Below are 12,974 nucleotides of genomic sequence, written 5' to 3'. Positions count from 1 at the left end.
TATCTCGTAAATATCTATAGATTTTACCAAACCAGAATCGTAATTGTGTTTCACTATACTCCACAAATATGTACCCCACGCAAACCTGTCGTACTCATTATAATTAATATAAATCATCAAGTATTTATAAATAAATAATAAATAATAAATTTAATACCTGTTCCAATTATATTGACTATCGGCCAGCTCATACACTGCCGGCGGAATGCACGTATTGTCGTCTCGTCCTATGAGAACCCTCAACAAAAACATCATTTGCATAACAATTACCGCATCCTCATCGCTACACGTCGAGAATGATGGCCCTTTTATGTAGTCTTATAAATCTTTCAGCCGTAAATCTTCATCTCTTACATTAGGGAACAACCGATTCCTTAATGTTGAACTTGTGCTGACTTTTGTATTTATTATATCAACATACGGTCCAAATCTCAGACCGCTAATCAAACAAAATTCTGTTTCACCATATTCAACCACCCTGCCTTGTGACTCGAACCGAAACTTCCCAGCCCTGGCTACCTCTACATCACGAACCTCATGCAACATCATCAAATGACTGAGCATCGGGTCACCATGCGGGGTGGGCATACCAATGAAGATCCCAAAAGTTGTCTCTCGAAATAATTCAACTCGCCTACTATTTAGTTTTGTAATGTACTTTTTCAACACAGTCCCCAACGCCCCTTTAAAAGTACATTTTGCAGGTCATCCACGCAAACTATGCTGTAAAAGATTAAACATATATGCCAAAATTAAAAAAATAATACTGAAAAGTAACTTTAAATAGCATTGTACTTTTATTTTTATAGCATTGTACTTATATATTGTTTTTTAACAATTTTATGCAGCAAAAATAATGTTTTTATTCTATAACTTTTTATAAATGGTCTACGTGAATAATTATCTTTCAAAATAAATTGTCCATTTTTTATAACAAATTTACAGAATTTTACAGAAATGGTCACATATATATTATAAAATTTACATAAATGGTCCATTTTAATAATAATTATAGAAATTTTCAATGTTTTTTTTAAATTACAGAAATAATTGGAAATCGATTTTAATATTAATTTACATATAATCAACATAAAACGATCTCAATATTCAATGATCCATTTTAAGAGATAATAATTATAGAAAATCGAAAAAACAAAAAAATACATTTCCGCAGAGGCATATATTGTTCCGCAGAGGGCTCCTCTGCGGATCTGTTCTTGAGCAGAGGACCTCTGCAGATCTGTTCATGACGAAAAGAATAGGATAAATCGATTTCTTATTTCACAAACTCCAGTCCTTACACCCTAACAAACATACATGTTTATATATATAGCATTTAACCTATCAGTTTCCAATTCATATAATCAGTTTCTACTTCCGAGTTTATACAAAGATTAGGAAAAAAAATTGAAATATTACTTGAGTTCCATATCCATCGGATAAAACATCGGAGTGCAGTTGCTCCACGAATCGAGCTCGCCGCGACATTTTTGTGTCTGTTCCGATCATAGTCCGCAGCTTCCTTCCGCGAATCGACTGCCCTAGCTTCCTTCCGCGTTCGAGTAAGGAGGAAAGGGTAATTTTTGGGCAATTTTACCGTAATGCCCCTGATTCCTCGGAGCAATAAAGAATCCGCAGAGGTGTTTATGGTTCCGCAGAACCCCCTTTGCGGAACCTTTGGTCATATTCCGAATTCCTCATTTCCGTGGTCATTTTTTCAAAGAACCCCTTAACTTTGGTCATTTACTGAATTTTCTCATATATTTTTAATGTTATTTTGAACATTCCAGATGTTACAAAATAAAAGTATCATACTTGTAGCCAGTTAGGTGATTTCCCAGTAAAGTTAAAGTTAGCATGAACCTAAAAAATGATAAATACACAAAGTTCTTAGCAAATGATTGTTTAATTCTTTAAAAAAAAATAAAGGATTTACCATTCCTATCACAAAATAACCATATTAAAATATCAATTATTTTACCCGTCAATGGCCTAGCCCCTAAAAAATGATGAATACACAAAGTTCTTAGCACATGATTATTTAATTCTTTAAAAGAAATAAAGGATTTACCATTCCTATCACAAAATAACCACATTAAAATATCAATTATTTTACCAAATGGTGAATGACATAGCGGTAAGAAGTGACCCTCTCATATGAAAGGTCATGGGTTCAAGTCTCGATGGAGACATAGATGGTTATTTAGGAATAGTAGGTTAGTTAGTTTGCCGTTTCAAAAAAAATCAATTATTTAGTAAAATGATTTTTTATGAAATTCGTTTTTTTACATAATGACATCATCATCTTTTATTATCCAAAAAAAACAGTTATGCAACAATTTTGTAAAACATATATTTGCCAAAGTTGATGGTGCACAAATAATGTTTATTACAATCACATGCAACCCTACCCCACCCCTAAATGTATATAATGTAACGATGACAAATGTGGAAACTAAAACCCCAAAAAGAAACAAATGTACGCTAATAATTGGAGAGCTTGCACTGTATTTGCAGCAATGGCGCCAGTATCATCGTCTTCGTATTCCATCACTCAACATATCAACCACATCTTCTCTCTCTCTTCACCCATTCATGGCGCAAAATTCTCCTCCCTTCATCACTTCAGGTCCTTCGACTTTTGATACCGTTTTTTTTTTTTTCTCAGAAATTGTGTGCTTTCTTTCTGTTTGATTTGACTTTGGGCGAAATGTATGCAACTGTTTGCTGAATATTTCTACTAAATTTGCGTTGACATCCACTTCGGATTCGTTGTATTATTTACTTTGCATTTCAGACGTGTTGCTTCCAGATGCGATTTCATACTGATTATGTTGTCAATTTAGGGTCACTATTTGTATTTCATATAAATTACTTAAATTGTATTGCGTACATCTTCTAGGGTTTTTCGGAGTTTGTATGAATCGCATTCTGGTTTTGAAGTGCAAAATGTGAATTATTTCCAGAATGTAGCTCCTTCGTGTTCAGTGCAATGAATTTAGCTTCCTCAAATCTAGTATTCTTTTCCTTTCTCTTTCTTCAAATTTGCATCTGATTTTATAAACAGAACCAGTATATAACTAATTGCATTTCCCCCAAATTTTGCTAAGTTTTTGGATGCAAAGATGGGGTTTTGAAGTTGATTCTTATAGCACCTGTTCTTATCTTACTATGATTATGTTAATAATCCAGTAACTTTTAAACTACTACAAATGTTCAGTTTAGGCTATTTACTTGGTTTTGGAAGTGATTTGACTCTTACTTATCTCATCTAGATGATGAAACCAACACTTACGTTTTGCTTGAGACCAAAGGAGAAGATTGTGTGTTGTACACTAGAGATGGAACAGTGGATTACCTCAACAGCCCAGCTAACAAGTTAAAAACAGGAAACTGGAAAGCATGCTTCTTTGTAGTTGGTACTTACATTCTCACTTTCATATTTTCTTCATCCATTTATATTTATATCAAAGAAAATACTACTAGTTAAAAATATTTTGTAACACTTATTGCAGCAACTGCAAGTCTTGAAAGATTGGCGTTTTTTGGGATGAGTTCAAATTTGTTGCTGTATTTTAAGCTTGAACTCAATCAACACAGTGCTACTGCCTCAAGAAATTTATCAAATTGGACTGGGGCTTGCTACATTGCCCCATTATTTGGAGCATTTGTTGCTGATGGTTATATTGGAAAATATTGGACAATTGCAACCTCTTCTATCTTGTATGCCGTTGTAAGTCTACTTATTTAATTTTCTTTTTTTAAGATAAATGTGCTTTATAACAGTTCTTTAATAAAAGAAACAGCTTGTATACATCACTTTAACACAAATTTTCAGAAAGTTTGTATACACAAGGGTAAAACAGTTTGTATTCAATAAACTTTGTACAACCAAATCCATGAACTTGTTAAGTAATAGACAATAATAACAAATCCATGAACTACCCTATGAATGAATGACAGATTACCTCATATTGAAATCACAAATAAGTTGACTATTATATTATTTAATTTTAGGGGATGACATTGTTGACATTATCAGCTACAATGCCTCAACTAATGCCAACATGCTCCAAAACAAACATTTGTGATGCAACAAAAGCTGAAACCATAGTGTGCTTCACAGCGCTTTACTTGGTAGCAATTGCAAGTGGAGGAATCAAGGCATGTGTGTCGGCTTATGGAACAGATCAATTTGATGATAATGACAAGGCTGAAAAAAAGCTCAAGAGTTCTTTTTTTAATTGGTATTATCAGATGATGAATATTGGGACCCTTGTTGCTCGTTCTTTGATAGTATGGGTACAAGATAATGTGGGTTGGGTTTGGGGGTTTGGGATTCCTACTTTAGCCATGGGAATGTCCGTATTTTGTTTCTTTTCTGGTACTTGGTTTTATAGGAACCATAAACCCAAAGGTAGCCCTTTCACACGTTTCTTCCAAGTGGTTGTTGCTTCTTCTAGAAAGAAAACAATCAATGTCCCACCGGATTCATCGCTTTTGTACGAGATTCATGATCATGCTAATTCTACAACCAAACTTAATCATACAAGAAATTTCAGGTCGATTTTTGTTCTCTAAACTATAATAAAGTTGACAAAATCTGTAATATATCCCCATACACACGTACCAAGATATGATCTACTTTGGGCAACGAGGCATAGGGACTTCCTAGGGATACCATCATAGTACTGTTTTTGCTCGAGCACGCTTAACTATACAGTATACTGTTCTCATGGGATCTGATGACCTCATGGTCTTAAAACGTGATATGTGAAAGGATAGTACCCACCACCCTTGTAAGGGGTGTTTTGAATGACTTTCTGTCTATGTGATATGTGAGATTGGTAATAAGGGTGTGGATACCTTTTCCTTCCAATACGTGTTTTAAAGTCGTGAGGGCAGCAGATCCCATGAGAATTCTACAGTACTTAAGCGTTCTTGGGCAATAGCAAATCCCATGCCAGGTTACTCAAAGCAGACAATATCTTGGTACGTGCGTCTGGGGATGTTAATCTTATACACCTGAACTTTCTTGATTTAAGATTCTTAGACAAAGCGGCAGTGGAGCTCCCCACGGATCACACAAAAGGATCAACGAACCCATGGACTCTTTGCACAGTTACCCAAGTTGAAGAATTGAAAACCGTATTACGTTTGCTACCAATCTGGATCACGGGCATCATATTCAGCACCATACGTGGCCAAATGGACAATCTATTCGACCTACAAGGCTCGTTCATGGACACCCAAATCCCAAACACAAGTTTCAAAATCCCACCAGCCTCACTAGGTACATTTGGTACCCTAAGTGTCATAATCTGGGTCCCACTATACGACCAAATCATCGTCCCACTTGCCCGAAAACTCACCGGTCACCCAAACGGACTAACCCTGCTCCAACGAATAGGAACCGGCCACTTCATTTCAATCTTTTCAATGTTAACAGCTGGAATCTTGGAACTCATTAGACTAGACATTGTTAGAAGACACAATTACTATGAAACCAAACCTGTCCCAATCTCCATATTTTGGCAGGTTCCACAGTTTTTAATTATTGGTTGTGCGGAAGTGTTCACACTTGTGGGACAGATGGAGTTTTTTTATGAGGAAGTGCCTGATTCAATGAGGAGTTTGGGGTCAGCTATGCGACTAATGACTATTGCTTTAGGGAGTTATTTCAGTTCTTTACTTGTAAGTGTTGTTATAAAAGTGACTACCAAAGGAGGTGGGCCAGGGTGGATTCCGGATAATTTGAATTATGGGGAATTACACAAGTTCTTTTGGCTTTTGGGTGGTTTGAGTGTGGTGAATCTTGGGGTTTTTGTGGTTGTTGCTAAGTGGCATACAAGTAAAAACTCATATATCGTGAGAATGTAATTCCTTTGTATTTGTATTTGTTAGTTAGTAATTAATCATTACAAAGGTATCATTAAATCTGTAATATATTAAGAGTAAAACTTCAACTTATATTATTGCATCAAAATAAAGCACCAAGCATAAGAACACTAAGATTATGCTATGCTTTTTGCAAATAAACAAAGAAAAGAAGAACAAATTAACAAGCTCTACAGGGTTATGCTACATTGATACTCCTCTTAAAGAGTTGTGAGAGTACCTCTAAATATTCGCCATTGGTGGAAGCAGTTTCTTCCTGGACTTCACAAATGGTGGCAGATGCAGCTTTAGCAAACTGCTGTCAAGATCACTCATAGAATGCCTACCACCTTCTTCACCAATGTGATGTAATTCACTTTTGTTTCTTGAACCCACATAGCTACTGTTTCTCACAAGCTTACCACTTGAATTTGAATCCCCTTTTTCAACTCCATTGATGTCATTGTTTTGATTCAAAAAAACTCCATTGATGGAATCTTTGTTACTTTTGTCACCGGGTTTGTACTTATAGCTCCATAGATTAGACATCTTTCTCCATCTATTACCCATTTCCTTTTTCTGCCCGTTCTTAACTGTAGTAGAAGCAGAAATGGATCCATTTGAAGCATGGATAGAACTCAAATGCCAATCTTTTAATTCTCTCTCGGTTATCACCAACTTTGTTTCTTGACCATTTGAAGCAGATTTCATATCATCACCACGGAATCTTGTTGTTTTGGAACTAGAACTCTTCATTGAGCTTGAACTACTTTCTGTATTTGAAGAACAAGTATCGGAATTAAACTGAGCTGATGTGCCAGAACTTGAACCCTCTTCCTTGATCCGTTGAACTTGTTGATTACTCACCGTGATTCTGGTGTTTACAGGAGGCAACATGAGATCATCAACAATGGGGAGCATAGGTGTAAGCCGAGGGATTGTTCTTGCAATCATGTATCCATCCCAAGAAGCCCTATGTTCTTCGTATGAAAATCGTGGATCTTCAACAGACATACGATGTACATCAATGGAGAATCTAGGTTCTGTATCACAAGATCTTCTTCCCAGTACATAGCTTGGAAGCTCAGATTGGATTTGAGGATCCTTAGATTGCTCCAAATTTGATCTGTTATTATCAGCTCCGGCATTGCAGACCTCGATTTGCTTCTTCTCCTCATGCTTTTGCCTCCATTTCCGTAGCTTCTGACTGAAACCCGACGCTGCATCCCAGATATTCCTCTTTTTGTTCTGCAATTCTATTTCGATATGTTCCTTCATCGTTCTCAAATCATTTTCCTCTCCGATCTCATCCCGCACAAACAAATCATCAGAAATCCTAACTCCACTTGAACCACCATTATCTTCGTCTATCTCCAACAGCTGCTCTGGAATGCCGGAAAACCCTATATTCTTTGATTGAACCCTCACAGGTCCATTCCGTCCGATCTTCGTATCATCAATGTCGAACAGATCCGATAGCCTGTTACAAGCCCTTACATCACACGACTTCCGCCGCAGATCCAGACTCGATCCATTCAAAACCTCACATTTCTCAGCCGCTACAGACTTGCTCCGTCGCAGTTCAGGTACAGCTCCTGACGATGAAGCACCGGCATGGCCTCTGGTCCGGCGACTTAAGGGGAAGGAGATAATAGTTTCACGTTCAAGTTCAAGTTCGAGTTGATCGGTAGAAGAGTCTAGACCGGCGAGGCGATCTCGTAGACACAATGCGCAGAAATTGGTGACAGGTTCATTAGGATGGCGATGACAGGCGGAGCGACGGCGAGTGCGGGTCCGGTTTCGGACGTGGGTACGGATTTGGTGATCCAGCGGCATTAGAGGAAGGTAATCAGGTATGGTGCTTCAACAACTGAGAAATGGCGCATTAAATGGATCGAAGGGAAACACCCTCTCACTCTCACTGAGTCACTGCTGTACTAGTAGCCTAGTACCAGAATAGATAGAGAACAAGAGAGATGATGACGAAAGGGGATCCTATAGAAACCCTAGTTAAACCTCGGAATAAAAGTGAATCATTGTAATTAAAGCTAAAGTTGATTACATACATTAAAGTTTTAAGTTTTGAGTTCGAGGTCTTTTTTTTCTTAATTCGATAAAATGCTAATTGATCGACCATCCAAAAAACAAATGTACCAAGAAATGCATACAAATAAATGAGACATCAAAGTAATTTTAAGTGTAACTATTATAATGATGTGTATGATATTTTAGAAAAAGGATAATACGTATACATATTTTTCACCGTCTAACAAATGGATTTTGTTGTGTTTGATGTTATGAATAAACTATCAAGCAGTGACTATATTTTGAACAAATAGAGTTACTTACATATATGGCTATCTTTTTTTTTTTTTTCAATATCAAAGAATGATTACTTACCTTTCTAAATGAGCTTGCAAATTTCGCGAGTGGGTTTGTCCTATACAGCAACTCATTTATTTTTCTGACCTAATTTCTTACAAATTAATTAATATTTGCACTTGCAAGCATTGAATTCTTTTTACGAGTGGAATTTAGAACAATTGGTTAAGGCGTATGTTGTTTAGAGGGTTTGAATTCGATTATTACAACTCTCATTTTGTTTACGTCAGAAACAAACAAGAACTCATGACCTTAAGCAAAAACAAGACTTTTAGGATTAGAACTCACCACCTCCATGAAATGTCCATGATGTGCTAAACAGTTACTTGCAAAATAAATAAATAAATAAATAAAAATATAAAAATCCTTAGAAGTAATAAATCATGTGTGTGTATTGTTTAGAGTTTAAAAAAACGAGACTTCCAAGGTTACAACTTGTGCCTTGTGGCCTCTATCATAAGGACAATAAACACTAACCAGTTGTGCTAAGTAGTTGCTATCAAATAAAAATGTCATGACCATTAAAATAGTATTAAGTCTCGCATGGGTATTCTTTAAAAAAAGAGACTTCCAAGAATATAACTCGAGACATCTAGCATAAGGACCATTGATGCTTACTAGTTGTGCTAAATAATTACTCGCAAAAAATCCAATGCTCGCTAATGATAATTAATTTGTGAGGTATTATGTTAGAAAATGTAAAAAAGTTGTGTAGACCAGGCCTCTTAGGCCATCCGTAAGGTAGCGTGGCTGGACAGAACTATATAGAATAATTTCCTCTCAAATGGCTTTTGGTTTGGCATGACTCGGACAAAAACAATATAAAATCTTGACCAAGTCAATGGGACTATTTTGTTATATTTTAGTCCCATCCAAAATGGTGGAACTAGATGCAACATTTTTTTTTTTGACAAAAACATACCTGTCTTTTGTTTCTCACTTCTTCCACATTTCTTCCCCATTCATCAATGTCTTCAAACTCAAAGAAGATATACGTACATAGCCATCCATATCATTAAATACAATGGATTTCTAAAAAATAAAGCCATCCATATCATTAAATACAATGGATTTCTAAAATATAATTCCTTAATCCTCTACTTCTCATCGGAAATCAAAATCCTAACACCTAGATGTTAGACAATGGATTGATTGATTCTCAAAAGATAATTACATAAGAATATATAGAGAATACATAAAGCCTAATAGCTAAACCCTAATCGCTAGCATTCCCCCGCAGTTTGATCGGGTGGAGAAGATTAAACTAGAAAAATAAACAAAAGAAGAAAACATAAAAACTAGATGAAGATAGCGGCATCGACGGTGGTAGAGCTCTAATAATGGATAACAATGGAGGCTAACATTGTTAGGAATCGGACCGGGTACACGCAGCGGAAACACACTATCACACACACAAACACACGAAGGAAATAAAGCAAGAAGGAACACAAGGATTTTACGTGGTTCGGATTCGGTGTAAATCCTACGTCCACGGGCACAACTAGATTTTATATTAACTCACTATAAGATTACAAATGGTAATATCACTCAGCACTTTTGTTGTTCTACGCTGCTTGTTGTTCTGCTGCATCGCTCTATATTTATACTACAAATGGCCGTAAATTTTTTTTCAATTTCATACTAAATTGCCGCAAATATTGACTTTGAAAATTTTGCCATTCACATTAGCCGTCCAACAAATATTAAATAATTGTCCACCGACCATTTGAATATTTAATTCAAACGTTTGCCGACAACAATTGAATAATTCAATTGTTAAATGTAATGTTACATTTATGGCCCTTGAACTCTTAGGAACTTGTCAATTTGTTCAAGACTCCATAAATCTTAACAATCTCCCACTTGGAGGCTTGAACAACTTTAGCTTTTCTCCGCCATTCAACTCTCAATTACTCCAGTAATCTTAAAAAACAACCAAGTCCTTTTAGGCTTCCAGTTCCAAAGAACAAGCTAAAACTTAGTCTGATTTCTCTAGTTGCAGCCGCCCCTCATCATCAATTACTAGAAAGGGCCAGTTGAAGCTCCCACTAGCTCCAACACAGCCATGGCTAATCCCGCCACCGACTCATCCTCTGTCTCAACTGGTTTGGACACTCCACCGGATCCAGAGATACACCGAGGACCACTAACACTCTCCAAATATAGCAAACATCCAACAGGAGAGAATTTTTCAGTCTTAGTCTTCAAAACCCAACGGCTCTTTGTAACTGTACCCGAAACACGTCCCGTGCTCCCACTGTCACAGAATCCCCTGAATGGTTTAGACTTTCGAACTCGTTCAGCTAACATCTCTTTGGCTCCAGAATTTATGTTTGCAAAATGAACTCTCTTAGCCGTAGATTTAGCGAACCAGATTTTGTCTTGTTTAACAGGGACGGTCATAATTCCCTCATCAGGTACCTCAACCATATACAATGACCCACGCTTCAAACCTTGAGCAATCACCGAATTACCATTGACCACCATCCATTTACCACCACCAAACCTTACTTCCAGTCCTTGTTTATCCAGCTGACCAACAGAAATCAATTTTTTTCTTCAGCTCCGAAATAACCCTGACATTCTTCAGGCTCCATGTAGTTCCCAATGAAGTAACCAAATCAATATCTCCCATGCCCGTTACCTGAAGCATCTCGTCATTTGCCAAACGTACCTTTCCAAAATCTCCTTCTTTCAAATTCACCATCGTTTCCCCGTTGTCCATGGCGTGAAACGAAGCCCCTGAATCCATGACCCAAGAGTCTACAGAACTTTCCATACTGAGTATCAATGCATCATCCTCAGACACACTCTCAGCACCGGTAATGTTCAATTCTTTCTTTGGACATTGACTCTTAACATGTCCCACCTCCTGGCAGTTCCAGCACTTCACATTCTTCTTAGTTCTAGATGAACTTCTTCCCCGACTCCCACTGCTTCCACTATTCCTGCTATTCCCTCTACCTCTTCCGACATTTAATAACTCAGAAGAAGAAGATCCACCTTGATTCTTGCGTCTGATATCTTCGCCAAGAACCAAATCTCTAACCCCTTCAAAAGTCATACCACTGGTCTCCACGGAACTCGTAACAGCAGTAACTGTTCCGGACCAGCTATCAGGTAGAGAAGCTAGTAGCAGTGATGCTTGAGTCTCGTTATCAAATTTAATTCCCACAGATGATAATCTGGACAGAATTGAATTTAGATTGTTAATGTGAACCGTAACTGAGCCTTCCTCATTCATCCTTGTAGTGAACAGCTCCTTCATCAAGAACACCTTGTTAGCCATCGATGGTTTCTCATACATATTTGACAGAGCCTCCATCATACCACGTGTCGTGGTTTCATTCATGATGTTGAAAGCAACGCTCTTCGTCAACGACAATGTAATAACCGCCTTGGCTTTCTTGTCCTTTGAGTTCCACGCATCTTCAAAAGCTTTTTCCATTTTCTCCGGTTTGTCTCCGAGTACCACGTCCAAGTCTTTCTGACATAGCAATGCTTCTAATTGCATTTTCCACCAGCTAAAATCAGAACCGTTGAACTTTTCGATTACAACCTTGTCTTCAGCCATTACGACAAACAAGATACAAATCAGGTACACTCGTGCGTGATAAAAAAAAATGATTGTACCCTCCAAACCTCGCTAATCTGGCTCTGATACCAGTTGTTAGGAATCGGACCAGGTACACGCAGCGGAAACACACTATCACACACACAAACACACGAAGGAAATAAAGCAAGAAGGAACACAAGGATTTTACGTGGTTCGGATTCGGTGTAAATCCTACGTCCACGGGCGCAACTAGATTTTATATTAACTCACTATAAGATTACAAATTGTAATATCACTCAGCACTTTTGTTGTTCTACGCTGCTTGTTGTTCTGCTGCATCGCTCTATATTTATACTACAAATGGCCGTAAATTTTTCTTCAATTTCATACTAAATTGCCGCAAATATTGACTTTGAAAATTTTGTCATTCACATTAGCCGTCCAACAAATATTAAATAATTGTCCACCGACCATTTGAATATTTAATTCAAACGTTTGCCGACAACAATTGAATAATTCAGTTGTTAAATGTAATGTTACATTTATGGCCCTTGAACTCTTAGGAACTTGTCAATTTGTTTAAGACTCCATAAATCTTAACAAACATCGACTGTTCATCGGAGAAGAAGAGAGAAGAAGCAACAACCATAGGTGATTCCATTGTAGAAAAAGAGAAGACTAGTGGCGGCGGCGATGATCATGCAACCAGCGGCAGAGGAGTCCGGAGAAAGGTAGCGAGAAAGAAAGATGGCTCGAGCTGCGACGGACGGAGACAATTTCGGCGATATCGGCAACTACAATGTTGATAGAGAAAGAAACGACTACAGATCAAAGGCTGCCCGGTGGAGAAGGTGCCATCGGAGGGAGGCAACAGCAACATCAGAAGGGGTTGAATCGAAAAAGAGATCTGAAGAAGTTGTCAGCCGAAGACGAGGCAGAAGGATCAAATGCAGGGATCATCTGAGGAGGAGGTAGAAGTAGAAGAGACAGTGGAAGAACCCGATGAAAAAGTTCTAGTTTGGTGTCGGTGGTTGTTTTATTATTTAGGCGGAAAAGAGAAGAAAGTGAAAAATATGGAACATAATGAAGGCACCTCCGACGACTATTAGAGAAGGTCGCCGGAGGTGGAAGGCGTGGTTGTAGGTTGTGGTCGGCAGCA

At 37.6% G+C, this 12,974-nt stretch overlaps 2 protein-coding genes across 2 annotated transcripts; one reads left to right on the top strand and one right to left on the bottom strand.

Moving 5' to 3' along the window:
• Positions 1-2,476: 2,476 nt before the first annotated feature.
• Positions 2,477-5,988, top strand: LOC145131830 (protein NRT1/ PTR FAMILY 8.2-like). Its single transcript, XM_079066477.1, has 5 exons — positions 2,477-2,629; positions 3,276-3,419; positions 3,516-3,733; positions 4,018-4,562; positions 5,046-5,988. Exons 1-5 carry the CDS (start codon positions 2,596-2,598, stop codon positions 5,878-5,880), a joined length of 1,776 nt encoding a protein of 591 aa, XP_078922603.1. The 5' UTR covers positions 2,477-2,595; the 3' UTR covers positions 5,881-5,988.
• LOC145131832 (uncharacterized) lies at positions 5,933-7,888 on the bottom strand. The gene has a single exon (XM_079066478.1). It carries the CDS (start codon positions 7,711-7,713, stop codon positions 6,121-6,123), a length of 1,593 nt encoding a protein of 530 aa, XP_078922604.1. The 5' UTR covers positions 7,714-7,888; the 3' UTR covers positions 5,933-6,120.
• Between the last annotated feature and the right edge of the window lie 5,086 nt (positions 7,889-12,974).

Source organism: Lactuca virosa, chromosome 8 (assembly GCF_052849685.1).
Source record: "Lactuca virosa cultivar CGN04683 chromosome 8, Lactuca_virosa_CGN04683_v6, whole genome shotgun sequence".
Taxonomy (NCBI): Eukaryota; Viridiplantae; Streptophyta; class Magnoliopsida; order Asterales; family Asteraceae; genus Lactuca; species Lactuca virosa.
This window is presented reverse-complemented; position numbering and strand designations above follow the sequence as displayed.